The sequence below is a fragment of the Panulirus ornatus genome, chromosome 55 (genome assembly GCF_036320965.1).
Source record: "Panulirus ornatus isolate Po-2019 chromosome 55, ASM3632096v1, whole genome shotgun sequence".
Taxonomy (NCBI): Eukaryota; Metazoa; Arthropoda; class Malacostraca; order Decapoda; family Palinuridae; genus Panulirus; species Panulirus ornatus.
The window spans coordinates 29,062,149-29,085,304 of NC_092278.1; the positions used below are offsets into that span (position 1 = coordinate 29,062,149).

At 42.7% G+C, this 23,156-nt stretch overlaps 1 protein-coding gene across 1 annotated transcript in view; it reads right to left on the reverse strand.

Annotated features, from left to right (window-relative positions):
- Positions 1-23,156, reverse strand: part of LOC139765410 (uncharacterized) — a 183,459-nt gene that overhangs the window by 153,833 nt on the left and 6,470 nt on the right. Inside the window, exon 2 of the mRNA XM_071692769.1 lies at positions 8,639-8,841. Within this exon, the coding sequence (XP_071548870.1) occupies positions 8,639-8,841 (203 nt within the window). The remainder of the gene's footprint in view (positions 1-8,638; positions 8,842-23,156) is intronic.

The following is a 23,156-nucleotide window of genomic DNA, read 5'->3' on the forward strand; positions in this document are numbered from 1 at the left end:
TCAGTGAAGGGGGCTTATGGGGAGGTGATAACAAGTAGTGGTGATGTGAGAAGGAGATGGAGTGAGTATTTCGAAAGTTTGTTGAATGTGTTTGATGACAGAGTGGCAGATATAGGATGTTTTTGTCGGGGTGGTGTGCAAAGTGAGGTTAGGAAGAGTGATTTAGTAAACAGAGAAGAGGAAGTAAAAGCTTTGCAGAAGATGAAAGCCGGGAAGGCAGTGGGTATGGATGGTATTGCATTGGAATTTATTAAAAAAAAAAAAAAGGGGGGGGTGACTGTATCGCTGACTGGTTGGCAAGGCTATTTAATGTATGTATATCTCATGGTGAGACATACATACCATCTCGACTAAAACACCCTATATCTGCCACTCTGTCATCAAACACATTCAACAAACCTTCAAAATACTCACTCCATCTCCTTCTCACATCACCGCTACTTGTTATCACCTCCCCATTTGCGCCCTTCACTGAAGATCCCATTTGCTCCCTTGTCTTACGCACTTTATTTACCTCCTTCCAGAACATCTTTTTATTCTCCCTAAAATTTAATGATACTCTCTCACCCCAACTGTCATTTGCCCTCTTTTTCACCTCTTGCACCTTTCTCTTGACCTCCTGCCTCTTTCTTTTATACATCTCCCACTCATTTGCATTATTTCCCTGCAAAAATCGTCCAAACGCCTCTCTTCTCTTTCACTAATAATCTTACTTCTTCATCCCACCACTCACTACCCTTTCTAATCTGCCCACCTCCCACGTTTCTCATGCCACAAGCATCTTTTGCGCAAGCCATCACTGCTTCCCTAAATACATCCTATTCCTCCCCCACTCCCCTTATGTCCTTAGTTCTCACCTTTTTTCCATTCTGTACTCATTCTCTCGTGCTGCTTCCTCACAGAAGTCTCCTTCCCAAGCTCACTTACTCTCACCATTCTCTTCACCCTAACATTCTCTCTTCTTTTCTAAAAACCTCTACAAATCTTCACCTTCGCCTCCACAAGATAATGATCAGACATCCCTCCAGTTGCACCACTCAGCACATTAACATCTAAAATCTCTCTTTCGCGCGCCTATCAACTAACACGTAATCCAATAACGCTCTCTGGCCATCTCTCCTACTTACATACGTATACTTATGTATATCTCTCTTTTTAAACCAGGTATTCCCAATCACCAGTCCTTTTTCAGCACATAAATCTACAAGCTCTTCACCATTTCTGTTTACAACACTGAACACACCACGTACAACATTATTCCCTTAACTGCCACATTACTCACCTTTACATTCAAATCACCCATCACTATAACCCGGTCTCGTGCATCAAAACTACTAACACACTCACTCAGCTGCTCCGAAAACACTTGCCTCTCATGACCTTTCTTGTCATGCCCAGGTGCATATGCACCAATAATCACCCATCTCTCTCCATCCACTTTCAGTTTTACTCATATCAATCTAGAGTTTACTTTCTTGCACTCTATCACATACTCCCACCACTCCTGTTTCAGGAGTAGTGCTACTCCTTCCCGTGCTCTTGTCCTCTCAATAACCCCTGACTTTACTCCCAAGACATTCCCAAACCACTCTTCCCCTTTACCCTCAAACATACTACCTATCTCTCCTTTTTCTCATCTTGGTTACATCCACACACATTTAGACACCCCAATCTGAGCCTTCGAGGAGGATGAGCACTCCCCGCGTGACTACTTCTTCTGTTTCCCCTTTTAGAAGTTAAAGTACAAGGAGGGGAGGGTTTCCAGCCCCCCGCTCCCGTCCCCTTTAGTCGCCTATAACGACACGTGAGGAATGCGTGGGAAGTATTTCTCCCATATCCATGGGGATAGGGGACAAAGAAAAAATACATATTTCTTATCTGTTTATTATACTTTGTCGCTGTCTCCCCCGTTAGCGAGGTAGCGCAATGAAACGGACGAAAGAATGGCCCAACCCACCCACATAGAAATGTATGTACATACACGTCCACACACGCACATGTACATACCTATACATCTCAACGTACATCTCAACATATACATATATACACATGTACATAATTCATAGTCTACCCTTATTCATTCCCGTCGCCTTCCCGCCACACATGAAATGACAACCCCCTCCCCCGCATGTGCGTGAAGTAGCGCTAGGAAAAGACAACAAAGGCTACATTCGTTCACACTCATCCTCTAGCTGTCATGTATAATGCAACAAAACCACAGCTCCCTTTCCACATCCAGGCCCCACAGAAACTTCCATGGTTTACCCCAGACGCTTCACATGCCCTGGTTCAATCCATTGACAGCACGTCGAACACGGTATACCACATCGTTCCAATTCACTCTATTCCTTACCCGCCTTTCACCCTCCTGCATGTTCAGGCCCCGATCACTCAAAATCTTTTTCAATCCATCTTTCCACCTCCAATATGGTCTCCCACTTCTCCTCATTACCTCCACCTCTGACACATATATCCTCTTGGTCAATCTTTCCTCACTCATTCTCTCAATGTGACCAAACCATTTCAAAACACCCTCTTCTGCTCTCTCAACCACACTCTTTTTATTACCACACAACTCTCATCCTTTCATTACTTACTCGATCAAACCACCTCACACCACATATTGTCCTCAAACGTCTCATTTCCAGCACATCCATCCTCCTCCGCACAACCCTATCTATGGCCCACGCCTGGCAACCATATAACATTGTTGGAACCACTATTCCTTCAAACATACCCATTTTTCCTTTCCAAGATAACGTTCTCGACTTCCACACATTCTTTAACGCTCCCAGAACTTTCACGCCCTCCCCCACCATATGATTCACTTATCGCTTCCATGGTTCCATCCGCTGCCAAATCCACTCCCAGATATCTAAAACACTTCACTTCCTCCACTTTTTCTTCATTCAAACTTACCTCCCAATTGATTTGTCCCTTAACCCTACTGTACCTAATAACCTTACTCTTATTCACATTTACTCTCAGCTTTCTTCTTTCACACACTTTACCAAACTCAGTCACCAGCTTCCGCAGTTTCTCACACGAATCAGCCACCAGCGCTGTATCATCAGCGAACAACAGCAGACTCATTTCCCAGGCTCTCTCATCCACAACAGACTGAATACTTGCCCCTCTTTCCAAAACTCTTGCATTCACCTCCCTAACAACCCCATCCGTACACAAATTAAACAACCATGGAGACATCACGCACCCCTGCCGCAAACCTACATTCACTGAGAACCAATCACTTTCCTCTCTTCCTACACGTACACATTCCTTACATCCTCGATAAAAACTTTTCACTGCTTCTAACAACTTGCCTTCCACACCATATATTCTTAATACCTTCCATAGAGCATCTCTATCAACTCTATCATATGCCATCTCTAAATCCATAAACGCTACATACAAATCCATTTGCTTTTCTAAGTATTTCCCACATACATTCTTCAAAGCAAACACCTGATCCACACATCCTCTACCACTTCTGAAGCTACACTGCTCTTACCCAGTCTGATGCTCTGTACATGCCTTCACCCTCTCAATCAATACCCTCCCATATAATTTCCCCGGAATTTGAGCACTCACCTTTATCCCATAAGCCTTTGTACAATGTCACTATGGAAGCATTCCGCCAATCCTCAAGCACCTAACCATGAGTCATGCATATACTAAATGACCTTACCAACCAGTCAACAATACAGTCTCACCCTTTTTCAATAAATTCCACTGCAATACCATCCAAACTCGCTGCCTTGCCGGCTTTCATCTTCCGCGAAGCTTTTAGTGCCTCTTCTCTGTTTACCAAATCATTTTCCCTAACACCACCTCGACCAAAGCACCTTATATCTGCCACTCTATCATCAAACACATTCAACAAACCTTCAAAATACTCACTCCATCTCCTTCTCACATCACCTCCCCATTAGCCCCCTTCACTGGTGTTCCCATTTGTTCCCTTGTCTTACGCACTTTATTTATCTCCTTACAAAACATCTTTTTAATCTCCCTAAAATTTAATGATACTCTCTCACCCCAACTCTCATTTGCCCTCTTTTTCACCTCTAGTACCTTTCTCTTGACCTCCTGCCTCATTCTTTTATACATGTCCCACTCATTTGCATTATTTCCCTGCAAAAATCGTCCAAATGCCTGTCTCTTATCTTTCATTAATAATCTTACTTCTTCATCCCACCACTCACTACCCTTCCTAATCTGCCCACCTCCCACGCTACTCATGCCACAAGCATGTTTTGTGCAAGCCATCACTGCTTCCCTAAATACATTCCATTCCTCCCCCACTTCCCTTATGTCCTTTGTTCTCACTTTTTTCCATTCTGTACTCAATCTCTCCTGGTACTTCCTCACACAAGTCTCCTTCCCAAGCTCACTTACTCTCACCACTCTCTTCACCCCAACATTCTTCTTTTCTGAAAACCTCTACAAATGTTGACCTTCGCCCCCTGCCCCAGCCTGTGATTCACTTCCGCTTCCATGGTTCCATCTGCTGCTATATAAACTCCCAGATATCTAAAACACTTCACTTCCTCCAGTTTTTCCTGTGTGGTAGGGTAGCAACGGGAATGGATGAAGGCAGCAAGTATGAATATATATATGTATGTGTTCGGTATATGTATATGTATGTATGCGTTGATATGTATATATGTATATGTGCGTGTATAGGTGTTTATGAATGTTTGTTGAATGTGTTTGATGATAGAGTGGCAGATATAGGGTGTTTTGGTCGAGGTGGTGTGCAAAGTGCGAGGATTAGGGAAAATGATTTGGTAAACAGAGAAGAGGTAGTAAAAGCTTTGCGGAAGATGAAAGCCGGCAAGGCAGCAGGTTTGGATGGTACTGCAGTGGAATTTATTAAAAAAGGGGGTGACTGTATTGTTGACTGGTTGGTAAAGTTATTTAATGTATGTATGACTCATGGTGAGGTGCCTGAGGATTGGCGGAATGCGTGCATAGTGCCATTGTACAAAGGCAAAGGGGATAAGAGTGAGTGCTCAAATTACAGAGGTATAAGTTTGTTGAGTATTCCTGGCAAATTATATGGGAGGGTATTGATTGAGAGGGTGAAGGCATGTACAGAGCATCAGATTGGGGAAGAGCAGTGTGGTTTCAGAAGTGGTAGAGGATGTGTGGATCAGGTGTTTGCTTTGAAGAATGTATGTGAGAAATACTTAGAAAAGCAAATGGATTTGTATGTAGCATTTATGGATCTGGAGAAGGCATATGATAGAGTTGATAGAGATGCTCTGTGGAAGGTATTAAGAATATATGGTGTGGGAGGCAAGTTGTTAGAAGCAGTGAAAAGTTTTTATCGAGGATGTAAGGCATGTGTACGTGTAGGAAGAGAGGAAAGTGATTGGTTCTCAGTGAATGTAGGTTTGCGGCAGGGGTGTGTGATGTCTCCATGGTTGTTTAATTTGTTTATGGATGGGGTTGTTAGGGAGGTAAATGCAAGAGTCTTGGAAAGAGGGGCAAGTATGAAGTCTGTTGGGGATGAGAGAGCTTTTGAAGTGAGTCAGTTGTTGTTCGCTGATGATACAGCGCTGGTGGCGGATTCATGTGAGAAACTGCAGAAGCTGGTGACGGAGTTTGGTAAAGTGTGTGGAAGAAGAAAGTTAAGAGTAAATGTGAATAAGAGCAAGGTTATTAGGTACAGTAGGGTTGAGGGTCAAGTCAATTGGGAGGTGAGTTTGAATGGAGAAAAACTGGAGGAAGTGAAGTGTTTTAGATATCTGGGAGTGGATCTGTCAGCGGATGGAACCATGGAAGCGGAAGTGGATCATAGGGTGGGGGAGGGGGCGAAAATTTTGGGAGCCTTGAAAAATGTGTGGAAGTCGAGAACATTATCTCGGAAAGCAAAAATGGGTATGTTAGAAGGAATAGTGGTTCCAACAATGTTGTATGGTTGCGAGGCGTGGGCTATGGATAGAGTTGTGCGCAGGAGGATGGATGTGCTGGAAATGAGATGTTTGAGGACAATGTGTGGTGTGAGGTGGTTTGATCGAGTAAGTAACGTAAGGGTAAGAGAGATGTGTGGAAATAAAAAGAGCGTGGTTGAGAGAGCAGAAGAGGGTGTTTTGAAATGGTTTGGGCACATGGAGAGAATGAGTGAGGAAAGATTGACCAAGAGGATATATGTGTCGGAGGTGGAGGGAACGAGGAGAAGAGGGAGACCAAATTGGAGGTGGAAAGATGGAGTGAAAAGGATTTTGTGTGATCGGGGCCTGAACATGCAGGAGGGTGAAAGGAGGGCAAGGAATAGAGTGAATTGGAGCGATGTGGTATACAGGGGTTGACGTGCTGTCGGTGGATTGAATCAAGGCATGTGAAGCGTCCGGGGTAAACCATGGAAAGCTGTGTAGGTATGTATATTTGCGTGTGTGGACGTGTGTATGTACATGTGTATGGGGGGGGTTGGGCCATTTCTTTCGTCTGTTTCCTTGCGCTACCTCGCAACCGCGGGAGACAGCGACGAAGTATAAAAAAAAAAAAAAAAAATATATATATATATATATATATATATACATATATATATATATATATATATATATATATATATATATATATAGATAGATAGATAGATAGATAGAAGAAGAAGGAACAGAGAATTGGGCCAGGTGAGGGTATTCCCTCAAAGGCCCAGTCCTCTGTTCTTAACGCTACCTCGCTAATGCGGGAAATGGCGAATAGTTTGAAAGAAAGAAAAGAATATATATATATATATATATATATATATATATATATATATATATATATATATATATGAGTGTGTGTGTGTGTGTGTGTGTGTGTGTGTGTATGTGTGTGTGTGTATGAGTGGCTGGGTCATTCTTCATCTGTTTACCCGCGCTACCTTGCTGACGCAGAAAACAGCAGATAAGTATAATATATATAATAAATATTCTATATTCATTTATCTATAATACTCAGTCGCTGTCTCCCACGTTAGCAAGGCAGCACATAAAAACGACGAAAGAAATGGCCCAACCCACCAACATACACATGTATATACATAAACGCCCACAGAGGAACAGAGAAGGGGGCCCAGTGAGGATATTCCCTCAAAGGCTCAGTCTTCTGTTCTTAACGCTACTTCGCTATCGCGGGAAATGGTGAATAGTTTAAAAAAAAAAAAAAATCAACATATACATGCATATACATACACAGACATATACAAGTATATATTCATATTTGCTGCCTTCGTCCATTCCCGTTGCCAACCCGCCACACATGAAATGGCACCTCCCTCCCCTCACGCGTGCGCGAGGTAGCGCTAGGAAAAGACAACAAAGGCCACTTTCGTTCACACTCAGCCTCTAGCTATCATGTGTAATGCACCGAAATCACAGCTCCCTTTCTACATCCAGGCTCCACAAAAATTCCATGGTTTACCACAGACGCTTCACATGCCCTGGTTCAATCCACTGACAGCACGTCGACCCCGGTATACCACGTCGTTCCAATTCACTCTATTTCTTGTACACCTATCACTATGTTCAGGCCCCAATCCCTCAAAATATTTTTCACTCCATTCCTCCGCCTCCAATTTGGTCTCCCACTTCTTGTTCCCTTCACCTCTGCACATATACCCTCTTTGTCAGTCTTTCTTCACTCATTCTCTCCATATGTCCAAACCATTTCAACACACCCTCTTCTGCTCTCTCAACCACACTCTTTTGATTTCCACACATCTCTTCTACCATTTCATTACTTACTCGATCAAACCACCTCACACTACATATTGCCCTAAAACATTTCATTTCCAATACATCCACCCTCCTTTGCACAACCCTTGCAACCTTGCAACCATATAATATTGATGGAACTACTATTCTTTCAAACATACCCATTTTTGCTCTCCGAGATAACATTCTCGCCTTACACACATTCTTCATCGCTTCTAGAACCTTCGCCCCCTTCCCACCCCTGTGACTCGTTTCCGCTTCCATGGTTCCATCCGCTGCTAAGTCCGCTCCCACATATCTAAAACACTTCACTTCCTCCAATCTTTCTCCATTCAAACTTAAATCCCAATCAACTTGTCCCTCAACCCTGCTGAACTTAACACCCTTGCTCTTATTCACATTTACTCTCAACTTTCTCCTTTCACACACTTTTTCAAATTCAGTCATCAACTTCTGCAGTTTCTCACTTGAGATGAGACACTTCAATGTTACATAACAGCCCCATTTGTACAACCATGAGTATGTTATCATGCCTTTTTCAGTACCTGATCCTTCTAGATTTTTCTTGGTCATCATAACCCTAGAAGACAATAAAGGAACCCCTTCAGTACGATCATTATCAATCATACGTACTGGAAGCCCTCCAACAACATGTTTCGCATAATTATCCATAATTGCTGAAGTCCAGTTGTATATCCATTTTCATTTAGGGACTAACAAAATCATTATAAATTCACCAATCAATGACACTGGTGAAAATATTAGTGGCATTCCTACACAGGAAAAATTAAAGCTGTGTCATCCATATAAATGTCTTCCTGGCTAGTATTCTTTCTTTGGGCATCGTTAATCACACAAAGGAAACCTTTTCAGACATCCTAAATCAAAATCTTTATTCTAGATCTGGCTTCACCCCAAAACTATCAACTCACCAAACTCTTCTGTTTGTCCTCCACCTGAATCTCAATTACACCAGCCTGTTCCTCAAGATCAAGCTTCTGCTGGTTGTTGATGAGTAACTGGGTTTCAAGTGAGGCCATCTGCTGTCTAGCAGCTACTAGTTCATTCTCCAGCTGGTTGCTCTCTCTCTCAAGCTTCTCCACCTCTTTGCGATTGCCATTCAAATGCTCCTGCACTGTAGGACAAGGCAGGAAAAATGGTGAAAAAAGAATACTTGTGTACATTTGTTTCTTTCTTCTTCTACCACATTATCTTTACATTAGTTATTTTTCTCTACCTGTTTAATTTCGTCTTGCTGTCTGAATGTTTCAGAAAAGAATATCACTTTAACAAAGAGCAAGATATAACTACCTACAGTTCAGTGTTCTGCCTGAATACATTAAAACCACTCAGCATCAGATTCTCTCAGTAGCTTCATGCGTGCATTCATACACATTTCAAGCCTTTCTTTTCAGACGTGTTGGTCACTTCTTGCCTCGGTGTGGTAACACAAGGAACAGACAAACAAATGCTCCACTTGTCAACATCCATTTTCTAGTTGTCGTGTATAAAAGATAGGAACCACAGCAAAACCCCACAGAATACTGCATTCCATGACTTCATCTGACTTCTTCATATGATGTGGTTCAGCCCACCAACAGCTCCTCAATCCCTATATACTATTTCAATCCAAATCAGCCTTAAGTCCAAGGAATACCTCTCACCCTTCTTCCGTTCCATCCTTTCATCTCCTTGGTCCCCCATTTGCTTCCCCGACTTCTGACATGCACATCCTCTTATACATTCAGTCTTTCTGCACTATCTTCTCTGTATGAACAAACCACTACTGCACACTCTTTTCAGCTCCATCAGTCAGACTGCACTTATGAACATACCTCTCTCTAACACTGTCATTTCTTATACAATTAATCATTCACATAATACATGTTCAGCCCAGTGACAGCTCATCATTTTCTGTATACCATATCAATCCAATTCAATATAAAATTCCAGGCATGCCCCTTACCCTCCTGCACATTCAAGCATGATACCTCAGGGCTCTTTTCATTCCATCCTCCCATCTTCATGGTCTTCCCTACCCCTTGATTCCCTCCACCTCAGACATGCACATCCTCTTATACAGTCTTTCCACACGTAAACTTCTATGTATGGCCAAACCATCCATGCACACCCTAGTCAGTTCCCTCAATCAGCGAGCACTTACGAACACACCTCACTCTAACACAGTCAATTCTTGCACAATCACACCTTCACACGCCCTATTGTACCAAGGGATTTCATATCAAACACAACCATCCTCTTTCATTCTTTCACATTCAGGACCCAAGAGTAAGTCCATAGGTCACTTGTCTGGACTATGCTTTAGTCCTCTCTCCCAACCTGACTCACATCAGCTACAGAGTTCCATCTGCTGCTCCCGGATACCTAAAGTAGTCCATTTCCCTTATGTTCTCCCTGTTCAATACTCACACCATCCTGTTTCAGCCCGTGGTACACCTTGTCAACTTACAGTACCTCTGTTCATAGTAACTCTCAACTTCCTCCTTTTACACACTTTCCTAAATTCAGAAACCAATTTCTATTGTTTCCCCTCTTAAGTCTACCACCAGAACAGTATCATCTGCAAAAAGGCATCTGACTTGCCTTCCACCTGCCCAACACACTGTATATCTGCCCCTCACTCCAGAAATCATAACCAAATTAAACATTTCCAGTTGCAAGAGGATGACCAGAACAACTTGACTGTGGTGGTTAATCTATTTCATAAATGCTGATACCAACATGCACAGTCTCACTATCCAATCTTGCATTTTTTTAAACTATGGGATACATAGGAGCATTAGTATGATACAGCTTAGCACTGCACTGTGGAACACCAAAGATTGCAAATTTATTTTTTTGAGGGGATTGTTCATTAAGTCACCTGCAAACTGAATACTGGATAGTTCTATAGTAAATATGGAAAATTGTTTCTGGTAGTTCTACTAGCTATCTTTTTTATCAGTCACCGACATGGAATGAGCAAACCAGAACCCAAGCAAGGCCATCTCAGGTGAAAGAAAAATGTACAAGGAAAAGAAACAAGCACTTAATCAGGGTTCCACAGATTCTGTAGACGACTCAAAGGGAGAAAGGTTATATGAAGAAAAAGAAGATAAGACAAAAGAAGGAAGAGAATTTCACAGCTTTGTTTACATGGACCTCCATGGTGTATCATTTTAGAGTACCAAAACATGACTATACAAGCTGCCCAGGGTAGAGCATATAAGTTCAAATCCTAGTTGCAGCAGTCAGTGCACAGTCAACCCAGCTGTTCATCCACAACTAGGGGTTTGTAGATAAAATGGGTTCTTCGTCTATTTCCAGGCACTAACTCCCTGGCGCGGGAAACGGCGATCAAGTATAATAAAGGTGAGTGTTTTAACTACAGAGGCATAAGTTTCTTGAGTGTTCCTGGGAAATTATAGGGGAGAGTATTGATTGAGAGGGTGAAGGCATGTACAGAGCATCAGATTGGGGAAGAGCAGTGTGGTTTCTGAGGTGGTAGAGGATGTATAGGTCAGGTGTTTGCTTTGAAGAACGTATGTGAAAAATCCTTAGAAGGCATAGAACAGGGTTGATAGAGATGCTTTGTGAAGTTTTACGAGTATATGGTGTGGAAGGTAAGTTGCTAGACCCAGTGAAAAGTTTTTACCGTGGATGTAAGGCATGTGTACGAATAGGAAGAGAGGAGAGCGATTCGCTCCCAGTGAATGTCGGTCTGCGGCGGTGTGTGTAATGTTCACATGGTTGTTTAATTTGCTTATGGATGGGGTGGTTAGGGAGGTAAATGCATGAGTTTTGGAGAGGTGCGAGTATGCAGTCTGTTTTGGATGAGATGGCCAGGGAAGTGAGTAAGTTGTTCTTCGCTGAAGATATATCTATAATGTCTGATTCATGTGAAAAACTGCAGAGGTTGGTGACTGAGCTTGGAAAAGTTTGTGAAAGGAGAAAATTGAGCGTAAATGTGAATAAGACCAAGGTTATTAGGTTCATTAGGGTTGAAGGACACAAGTTAATTGGGATGTAACTTTGAACGGAGAAAAATGGAGGAAGAGAAGTGTTTTAGATATCTGGGAGTGGACTTAGCAGCGAATGGAAGCATGGAAAAGGAAGTGAGTCACAGGTTGGTGAGGGGGCGAAGGTTCTGGTAGCGATGAAAAATGTGGAAGGACAGAACGTTATCTCGGAGAGCAAAAATGGGTACGTTTGAAGGAATAGTGGTTCCAACAATGTTATATGGATGTGAGGCATGGGCTATAAATAGGGTTGTACGGAGGAGGGTGGATGTACTGGAAATGAAATGTTTGAGGACAATATGTGGTGAGAGGTGGTTTCATCGAGTAAGTAATGTAAGGGTAAGAGAGATGTGTAGAAATAAAGAGTATTGCTGAGAGAACAGAAGAGAGTGTCCTGAAACGGTATGGACATATGGAGAGAATGAGAGAGGAAAGATTGACAAAGATGATATATGTGTCAGAAGTGGAGGGAACAAGAAGTGGGAGACCAAACTGGAGGTGGAAGGATGGAGTGAAAAAGATTTTATGAGATCGGGGCCTGAACATACAGGAGAGTGAAAGGCATGCAAGGAATAGAGTGAATTGGAACCATGTGGTATACCGGGATCAACGTGCCGTCAATGGACTGAACCAGGGCATGTGAAGCGTCTGGAGCAAACGATGGAAAGGTCTGTGGGGCCTGGATGTGGATGGGGAGCTGTGGTTTCGGTGCATTACACATGACAGTTAGAGAATAAGCGTGAACGAATGTGGCCTTTTTGTCTGTATTCCTGGCGCTACCTCACTGAAGCAGGAGATAGCGATGCAGTTTTCCTGTGGGGCAGGGTAGTAACAGGAATGGATGAAGTCAAGCAAGTATGAATATGAACATTTGCATGTATCTAATGTCTGCGTATGAGTACGTATATGCATGTATATGTTGATATATATATGTATGCATATGTGCGTATGTGGGCATTTGTGTACACATATGTGTATATGAGTGGATGGGCCATTCTTCGTCTGTTTCCTGGTGCTACTTTGCTGACGCAGGAAACAGTGATTATATGCAATAATATATTATAATATCTCATTTATTCATTTCTTCTCTGTTTTCCTGGTGCTACCTCGCTGAAACAGGGGATAGCGATCCTGTTTCATGTGGGGCCCCACGGGAAACAGCATCGCTATCCCTTGCTTCAGTGAGGTAGCGCCAGGAAAACAGACAAAAAGGGATACATATATTCACAATCAGTCTCTAGCTGTCATGTGCAATGCACAGAAACCACAGCTCCCTTTCCACATCCAGGCCCCACAGGCCTTTCCATGGTTTACTTACCTCAGACATTTCACATGTCCTGGTTCAGTTCACTGACAGCACGTCAACCCTGGTATGCCACATCGTTCCAATGCACCCTGTTCCTTGCACACCTCTCACCCTCCTGTATGTTCAGGCCCTGATCACTCAAAATCTTTTTCACTCCATCCTCCACCTCCAATTTGGTCTCCCGCTCTTTTTTCCTCTATCTCTGACACATATATCCTCTCTGTTAGTCTTTCTTTTCTAATGTTCTCCATATGACCAAACTATTTCAACACACCCTCTTCTGCTCTCTCAACCACTCTTTATATTTCCGCACACCTCTTTTACCCTTTCATTACTTACTCGATCAAACCACCTCACACCACATATTGTCCTCAAACATCTCATTTCCAACACATCCACCCTCCTCCGTACAACCCTATCTATATATGACATGCCTCGCAACCATATAACATCGTTGGAACCACTATTCCTTCAAACATACCCATTTTTGCTTACCGAGATAATGATCTCTCCTTCCACATATTCTTCACTGCTCCCAGAACCTTCGCCACCTCCCCCATCCTGTAACTCCCCTCCTTGATATCAAAAACACTTCACTCCCTCAAATCTTTCTCCATTCAGACTTACATCTCAATCAACCTGTCCCTCAACCCTCCTGACCCTAATAACCTTGCTCTTATTCACATTTACTTTCTCCTTTCACACATTTTTCCAATCTCAGTCACCAACTTCTGTAGTTTGTCTCTTGAATTAGCCACTACAGCTGTATCACTGGCGAACAACAACTGACCCACTTCCCAGGCCCTCTCATCCCCAACAGACTGCATACTCACCCATCTCTCCAAAGCTCTTGCATTTCCCTCTCTAACCACCCTATCCATAAACAAACTAAACAGTAATGAGGATATCACAAACCCCTGCCGAAAACCGACGATCACTGAGAACCAATCACTCTGCTCTCTTCCTACTCGTGCACATACCTTACAACGTTGATAAAAAATTTCACTTCTACCAACTTACCTCCCGCACCATTAGACCTTCCAAAAAGGATCATTATCAACTCTTATCATATGCGTTCTCCAGGTCCATAAATGCTACATACAAATCCATCTGTTTTTCTAAGTATTTCTCACATACATTCTTCAAAGCAAACACCTGATCCACACATTCTCTACCACTTCTGAAACTACACAGCCCTTCGCCAATATATCAGTTAACACGTAATCCAATAATGCTCTCTGGCCATCTCTCCGCCTTACATACGTATACTTATGTGTATCTCGCTTTTTAAACCAGGATTGGGAATACCTAGTTTAAAAAGAGAGATATACATGAGTATACGTATGTAAGTAGGAGACATGACCAGAAAGCATTATTAGATTACGTATTAATTGATAGGCGCGTGAAAGAGAGACTTTTGGATATTAATGTGCTGAGAGGTGCAACTGGAGGGATGTCTGATCATTATCTTGTGGAGGTGAAGGTAAAGATTTGTAGACGTTTTCAGAAAAGAAGAGAGAATGTTGGAGTGAAGAGAGTGCTAATGAGTAAGTGAGCTTGGGAAAGAGACTTATGTTAGGAAGTACCAGGAGAGCCTGAGTACAGAATGGAAAACAGTGAGAGTTAAGGACGTAAGGGGAGTGGGGGAGGAATGGGATGTATTTAGGGAAGCAGTGATGGCTTGTGCAAAAGATGCTTGTGGCATGAGAAGCATAGGAGGTGGGCAGATTAGAAAGGGTAGTGAGTGGTGGGATGAAGAAGTAAAATTTTTACAGGGAAATAGTGCAAATGACTAGGAGATGTATAAAAGAAAGAGGCAGGAGGTCAAGAGAAAGGTGAAAGAGGTGAAAAATAGGGCAAATGAGAGTTGGGGTGAGAGAGTATCATTAAATTTTAGGGAGAATAAAAAGATGTTTTTGAAGGAGGTAAATAAAGTGCGTACGACAAGAGAACAAATGGGAACATCAGTGAAGGGGGCTAATGGGGAGGTGATAACAAGTAGTGATGATGTGAGAAGGAGATGGAGTGAGTATTTTGAAGGTTTGTTGAATGTGTTAGATGATAGAGTGACAGTTATAAGGTGTTTTGGTCGAGGGAGAATGATTTGGTAAACAGAGAAGATGTAGTTAAAGCTTTGCGGAAGATGAAAACCGGCAAGGTTGCGGGTATGGATGGTACTGCTTTGGAATTCATTAAAAAAGGGGGTGACTGTGTTGTTGACTGGTTGGTGAGGATATTCAATGTATGTATTGCTCATGGTGAGGCGCCTGAGGATTGGCATAATGCATGCATAGTGCCATTGTATAAAGGCAAAGGGGATAAATGAATTTGTTCAAATTACAGAGGTATAAGTTTGTTAAGCATTCCTGGGAAATTGTATTAGAGGATACTGATTGAGAAAGGTCAAGGCATGTACAGAGCATCAGATTGGGGAAGAGCAGTTTGGTTTCAGACGTGGTATAAGATGTGTGGATCAGGTGTTTGCTTTGAAGAATCTATGTGAGAAATACTTAGAAAAACAAATGGATTTGTATGTAGTATTTATGGATCGGAGAAGGCATATGATAGAGTTGATAAAGATGCTCTGTGGAGGGTATTAAGAGTATATGGTGTGGGAGGCAAGTTGCTAGAAGCAGTGAAAAGTTTTTATCGAGGATGTAAGGCATGTGTACGAGTAGAAAGAGAGGAAAGTGATTGGTTCTCAGTGAATGTCGATTTGCGGCAGGGGTGCGTGATATCTCCATGGCTGTTTAATTTTTTTATGGATGGGGCTGTTAGGGAGGTGAATGCAAGAGTTTTGGAGAGAGGGGTAAGTATGCAGTTTGTTGTGGATGAAAGGGCTTGGGAAGTGAGTCAGTTGTTGTTCGCTGATGATAGACGCTGGTGGTTGATTCGGGTGAGAAACTGCAGAAGCTGGTGACTGAGTTTGGTAAAGTGTGTGAAAGAATAAAGCTGAGAGTAAATGTGATTAAGAGCACAGCAAGGTTGAGGGACAAGTCAATTGGGAGGTAAGTTTGAATGGAGAAAAACTGGTTGAAGTAAAGTGTTTTACATATCTGGGAGGGGATTTGGCAGCGCATAGAACCAAGGAAGTGGAAGTGAGTCAAAGGGTGGGGGGAGGGGGCGAAAGTTCTGGGAGCGTTGAAAAATGTGTAGAAGGCGAGAACATTATCTCGGAGAACAAAAATTGGTATGTTTGAAGGAATAGTGATACGAACAATATTATGTGGTTGCGAAGTATTGCAAGGAAACAAGACGAAAGAATGCCCTAACCCACCCACATACACATGTATAAACATACACAGCCACACACGCACATATATACCTATACATATCAGCATACATACCAATACATATCAACGTGTACATATATATACATAAACAGACATGTACATACATACACATGTACATAATTCATAACCGCTTCCCCCATCCATTCCCGTCGCCACCCCGCCATACATGAAATGACAACCCCTTCCCGCCGCACGAGCGTGAAGTAGCGCTAGGAAAACAACAAAGGCCACATTCGTTCACACTAGCTATCTCTAGCTGTAATGTATAATGCACCGAAACCACAGCTCCCTTTCCACATCCAGGCCCCACAAAACTTTCCATGGTTTACTCCAGACGCTTCACATGCCCTAGTTCAATCCATTGACAGTACGTTTACCCCAGTATACCACATCGTTCCAATTCATATATCCTTGCACGCCTTTCACCCTTCTGCATGTTCAGGCCCCGATCACTCAAAATCTTTTTCACTCCATCCTTCCACCTACAATTTGGTCTCCCACTTCTCGTTCCCTCCACCTCTGACACATATATCCTCTTTGTCAATCTTTCCTCACTCTTTCTCTCCATGTGACCAAACCATTTCAAAACACCCTCATCTGCTCTCTTAACCACATCTTATTTATTACCACACATCTCTCTCTTACCCTTTCATTACTTACTCGATTAAACCACCTCACACCACATATTGTCCTCAAACATCTCATTTCCAGCACATCCACCCTCCTCCGCACAACTCTATCTATAGCCCACGCCTCGCAACCATATAACATTGTTGGAACCACTATTCCCTCTAACATACCCATTTTTGCTTTCCAAGATAATGTTCTCGACTTCCATACATCTTTCAATGCTCCTAGAACTTTCACCCCCTCCCCCACCCTATGATTCACTTCCACTTCCATGACTCCATCCGCTGCCAAATCCACTCCCAGATATCTAAGACAATTCACTTCCTCCAGTTTTTCTCCATTAAAACTTACCTCCCAACTGACTTGTCCCTCAACCCTACTATACCAAATAACCTTGCTCTATTCACATTCACTCTCAGCTTTCTTCTCTCACACACTTTACCAATCTCAGTCACCAGCTTCTGCAGCTTCTCACCTGAATCAGCCACCAGAAAGTTAAGAGTAAATGTGAATAAGAGCAAGGTTATTAGGTACAGTAGGGTTGAGGGTCAAGTCAATTGGGAGGTAAGTTTGAATGGAGAAAAACTGGAGGAAGTAAAGTGTTTTAGATATCTGGGAGTGGATCTGGCAGCGGATGGAACCATGGAAGCGGAAGTGGATCATAGGGTGGGGGAGGGGGCGAAAATTCTGGGAGCCTTGAAGAATGTATGGAAGTCGAGAACATTATCTCGGAAAGCAAAAATGGGTATGTTTGAAGGAATAGTGGTTCCAACAATGTTGTATGGTTGCGAGGCGTGGGCTATGAATAGAGTTGTGCGCAGGAGGATGGATGTGCTGGAAATGAGATGTTTGAGGACAATGTGTGGTGTGAGGTGGTTTGATCGAGTAAGTAACGTAAGGGTAAGAGAGATGTGTGGAAATAAAAAGAGCGTGGTTGAGAGAGCAGAAGAGGGTGTTTTGAAATGGTTTGGGCACATGGAGAGAATGAGTGAGGAAAGATTGACCAAGAGGATATATGTGTCGGAGGTGGAGGGAACGAGGAGAAGTGGGAGACCAAATTGGAGGTGGAAAGATGGAGTGAAAAAGATTTTGTATGATCAGGGCCTGAACATGCAGGAGGGTGAAAGGAGGGCAAGGAATAGAGTGAATTGGATCGATGTGGTATACCGGGGTTGACGTGCTGTCAGTGGATTGAATCAGGGCATGTGAAGCGTCTGGGGTAAACCATGGAAAGCTGTGTAGGTATGTATATTTGCGTGTGTGGACGTATGTATATACATGTGTAGGGGGGTGGGTTGGGCCATTTCTTTCGTCTGTTTGCTTGCGCTACCTCGGAAACGCGGGAGACAGCGACAAAGCAAAAAAAAAAATTATATATATATATATATATATATTCCCTGGGGATAGGGGAGAAAGAATACTTCCCACGTATTCCCTGCGTGTCGTAGAAGGCGACTAAAAGGGAAGGGAGCGGGGGGCTGGAAATCCTCCCCTCTCGTTTTTTTTTTTTTTTTCCAAAAGAAGGAACAGAGGAGAGGTCCAGGTGAGGATATTCCCTCAAAGGCCCAGTCCTCTGTTCTTAACGCTACCTCGCTATAGCGGGAAATAGCGAATAGTATGAAAAAAAAAAAAAAAAAAAAAAATATATATATATATATATATATATATATATATATATATATATATATATATATATATATATATATATATATATATGTGTGTGTGTGTGTGTGTGTGTGTGTGTGTGTGTGTGTTTGATGATAGAGTGGCAGATATAGTGTGTTTTGGTCGAGGTGGTGTGCAAAGTGAGAGAGTTAGGGAAAATGATTTGGTAAACAGAGAAGAGGTAGTAAAAGCTTTGCGGAATTATGAAAGCCGGCAAGGCAGCGGGTTTGGATGGTATTGCAGTGGAATTTATTAAAAAAGGGGGTGACTGTATTGTTGACTGGTTGGTAAGGTTATTTAATGTATGTATGACTCATGGTGAGGTGCCTGAGGATTGGCGGAATCCGTGCATAGTGCCATTGTACAAAGGCAAAGGGGATAAGAGTGAGTGCTCAAATTACAGAGGTATAAGTTTGTTGAGTATTCCTGGTAAATTATATGGGAGGGTATTGATTGAGAGGGTGAAGGCATGTACAGAGCATCAGATTGGGGAAGAGCAGTGTGGTTTCAGAAGTGGTAGAGGATGTGTGGATCAGGTGTTTGCTTTGAAGAATGTATGTGAGAAATACTTAGAAAAGCAAATGGATTTGTATGTAGCATTTATGGATCTGGAGAAGGCATATGATAGAGTTGATAGAGATGCTCTGTGGAAGGTATTAAGAATATATGGTGTGGGAGGCAAGTTGTTAGAAGCAGTGAAAAGTTTTTATCGAGGATGTAAGGCATGTGTACGTGTAGGAAGAGAGGAAAGTGATTGGTTCTCAGTGAATGTAGGTTTGCGGCAGGGGTGTGTGATGTCTCCATGGTTGTTTAATTTGTTTATGGATGGGGTTGTTAGGGAGGTGAATGCAAGAGTTTTGGAAAGAGGGGCAAGTATGAAGTCTGTTGGGGATGAGAGAGCTTGGGAAGTGAGTCAGTTGCTGTTCGCTGATGATACAGCGCTGGTGGCTGATTCATGTGAGAAACTGCAGAAGCTGGTGACTGAGTTTGGTAAAGTGTGTGAAAGAAGAAAGTGAAGAGTAAATGTGAATAAGAGCAAGGTTATTAGGTACAGTAGGGTTGAGGGTCAAGTCAATTGGGAGGTGAGTTTGAATGGAGAAAAACTGGAGGAAGTGAAGTGTTTTAGATATCTGGGAGTGGATCTGGCAGCGGATGGAACCATGGAAGCGGAAGTGGATCATAGGGTGGGGTAGGGGGCGAAAATTCTGGGAGCCTTGAAGAATGTGTGGAAGTCGAGAACATTATCTCGGAAAGCAAAAATGGGTATGTTTGAAGGAATAGTGGTTCCAACAATGTTGTATGGTTGTGAGGCGTGGGCTATGGATAGAGTTGTGCGCAGGAGGATGGATGTGCTGGAAATGAGATGTTTGAGGACAATGTGTGGTGTGAGGTGGTTTGATCGAGTAAGTAACGTAAGGGTAAGAGAGATGTGTGAAAATAAAAAGAGCGTGGTTGAGAGAGCAGAAGAGGGTGTTTTGAAATGGTTTGGGCACATGGAGAGAATGAGTGAGGAAAGATTGACCAAGAGGATATATGTGTCGGAGGTGGAGGGAACGAGGAGAAGAGGGAGACCAAATTGAAGGTGGAAAGATGGAGTGAAAAAGATTTTGTGTGATCGGGGCCTGAACATGCAGGAGGGTGAAAGGAGGGCAAGGAATAGAGTGAATTGGAGCGATGTGGTATACCGGGGTTGACGTGCTGTCAGTGGATTGAATCAAGGCATGTGAAGCGTCTGGGGTAAATCATGGAAAGCTGTGTAGGTATGTATATTTGCGTGTGTGGACGTATGTATATACATGTGTATGGGGGTGGGTTGGGCCATTTCTTTCGTCTGTTTCCTTGCGCTACCTCGCAAACGCGGGAGACAGCGACAAATCAAAAAAAAAAAAAAATATATATATATATATATATATATATATATATATATATATATATATATATATATATATATATATATATATATATATATAATTACATTAAATATCCTTACCAACCAGTCAACAACACAGTCACCCCCTTTTTTAATAAAATCCATTGCAATACCATCCAATCCCATTGCCTTGCCGGCTTTCATCTTCGGCAAAGCTTTCACTACCTCTTCTCTGTTTACCAAATCATTCTCCCTAATCCTCTCACTTCACAAACCATCTCGACCAAAACACCCTATATCTGCCACTCTATCATCCAACACATTCAACAGACCTTCAAAAGACTCACTTCATCTCCTTTTCACATCACCACTACTTGTTATTACCTCCCCATTAGCCCCCTTCACCCATGTTCCCATTTGTTTTCTTGTCTCACGCACTTATTTTACCTCCTTCCAAAACATCTTTTATTCTCCCTAAAATCTAATGATACTCTCTCACCCCAACTCTCATTTGCTCTCTTTTTCACCTCTTGCTCCTTTCTCTTGACCTCCTGCCTCTTTCTTTTATACATCTCTCAGGTATTTGCACTACTTACCCGCAAAAATCGTCCAAATGCCTCTCTCTTCTTTCACTAATAACCTTACTTCCTCATCCCACAACTCACCACCCTTTCTAATGTGCTCACCTCCCACGCTTCTCATGCCACAAGCATCTTTTGCGCAAGCCATCACTGTCTCCCTAAATATATCCCATTCCTCCCCTACTCTCCTTTACGTCCTTTGCTCTCACCTTTTTCCATTCTGCACCCAATCCCCCCTGGTACTTCCTCACACAAGTCTCCTTCCCAAGCTCACTTACTCTCACCACCCTCTTCACCCCAACATTCACTCTTCTGAAAACCCATACAAATCTTCACCTTCGCCTCCACAAGATATTGAAAAGACATCCCTCCAGTTGCACCTCTCAGCACATTAACATCCAAAAGTCTCTCTTTCACGCGCCAATCAATCAACAATTAATCCAATAATGCTCTCTGGCCATCTCTCCTACTTACATGCGTATACTGATGTATATCTCTCTTTTTAAACCAAGTATTTCCAATCACCAGTCCTTTTTCAGCACACAAATCTACAAGCTATTCACCATTTCCATTTACAACACTGTACACCCCAAATACACCAATTATTCCCTCAACTGCCACATTACTCACCTTTGCATTCAAATCACCAATCACTATAACCCAGTTTCGTGCATCAAAACTACTAACACACACACCCAACTGCTCCCAAAACACTTGCCTTTCATGATCTTTCTTCTCATGCCCAGGTGCATAGGCACCAATAATCACCTATCTCTCTCCATCAACTTTCAGTTTTACCCATATCAATCTAGAGTTTACTTTCTTACACTCTATCACATACTCCCACCACTCCTGTTTCAGGAGTAGTGCTACTCCTTCCCTTGCTCTTGTCCTCTCACCAAACCTTGACTTTACTCCCAAAACATTCCCACGCCACTCTTTCCCTTTACCTTTGAGCTTCGTTTCACTCAGAGCCAAAATATCCAGGTTCCTTTCCTCAAATATACACCTATCTCTCCTTTTTCTCATCTTGGTTACATCCACACACATTTAGACACCCCAATCTGAGCCTTCGAGGAGGATGAGCACTCCCCGCGTGACTCCTTCATCTGTTTCCCCATTTAGAACTTTAAAATACAAGGAGGGGAGGGTTTCTAGCACTCCGCTCCCGTCCCCTCTAGTCGCCTTCTACGACACGTGAGGAATGCGTGGAAAGTATATTCTTTCTCCCCTATCCCCAGGGATGATGTATGTATGACTCATGGTGCGGTGCCAGAGGATTGTCGAAATCCATGCATAGTGCCACTGTACAAAGGCAAAAGGGATAAAGGTGAGTGCTCAAATTACAGAAGTATAAATTTTTTGAGTATTTCTGGGAAACTGTAGGGTAGGGTATTGACTGAGCGGGTGAAAGCATGTACAGAGCATCAGATTGGGGAAGAGCAGTATGGTTTCAGAAGTGGTAGAGGATGTGTGGATCAGGTGTTTGCTTTGAAGAATGTATGTGAGAAATACTTAGAAAACCAAATGGATCTGTATGTAGCATTTATGGATCTGGTGAAGGCAGATGATAGAGCTGACAGAGATGCTCTGTGGAAGGTATTAAGAATATATGATGTGGGAGGAAAGTTGCTAGAAGCAGTGAAACGTTTTCATCGAGGATATAAGGCATATGTACGAGTAGAAAGAGAGGAAAGAGATTGGTTGTCAGTGAATATCGGTTTGCAGCAGGGGTGCGTGATGTCTCCATGGTTGTTTAATTTGTTTATGGATGGGGTTGTTAGGGAGGTAAATGCAAGAGTTTTGGAGAGAGGGGTAAGTATGCAGTCTGTTGTGGATGAGAGGGCTTGGGAAGTTAGTGGTTCCGACAATGTTATATGGTTGCGAGGCGTGGGCTATAGACAGAGTTGTGCAGAGTAGGGTGGATGTGCTGGAAATGAGACGTTTGAGGACAATATGTGGTGTGAAGTGGTTTGATCGAGTAAGTAATGAAAGGGTAAACGAGATGTGTGGTAATAAAAAGAGTGTGGTTGAGAGAGCAGAAGAGAGTGTTTTGAAATGGTTTGGTCACTTGGAGAGAATGAGT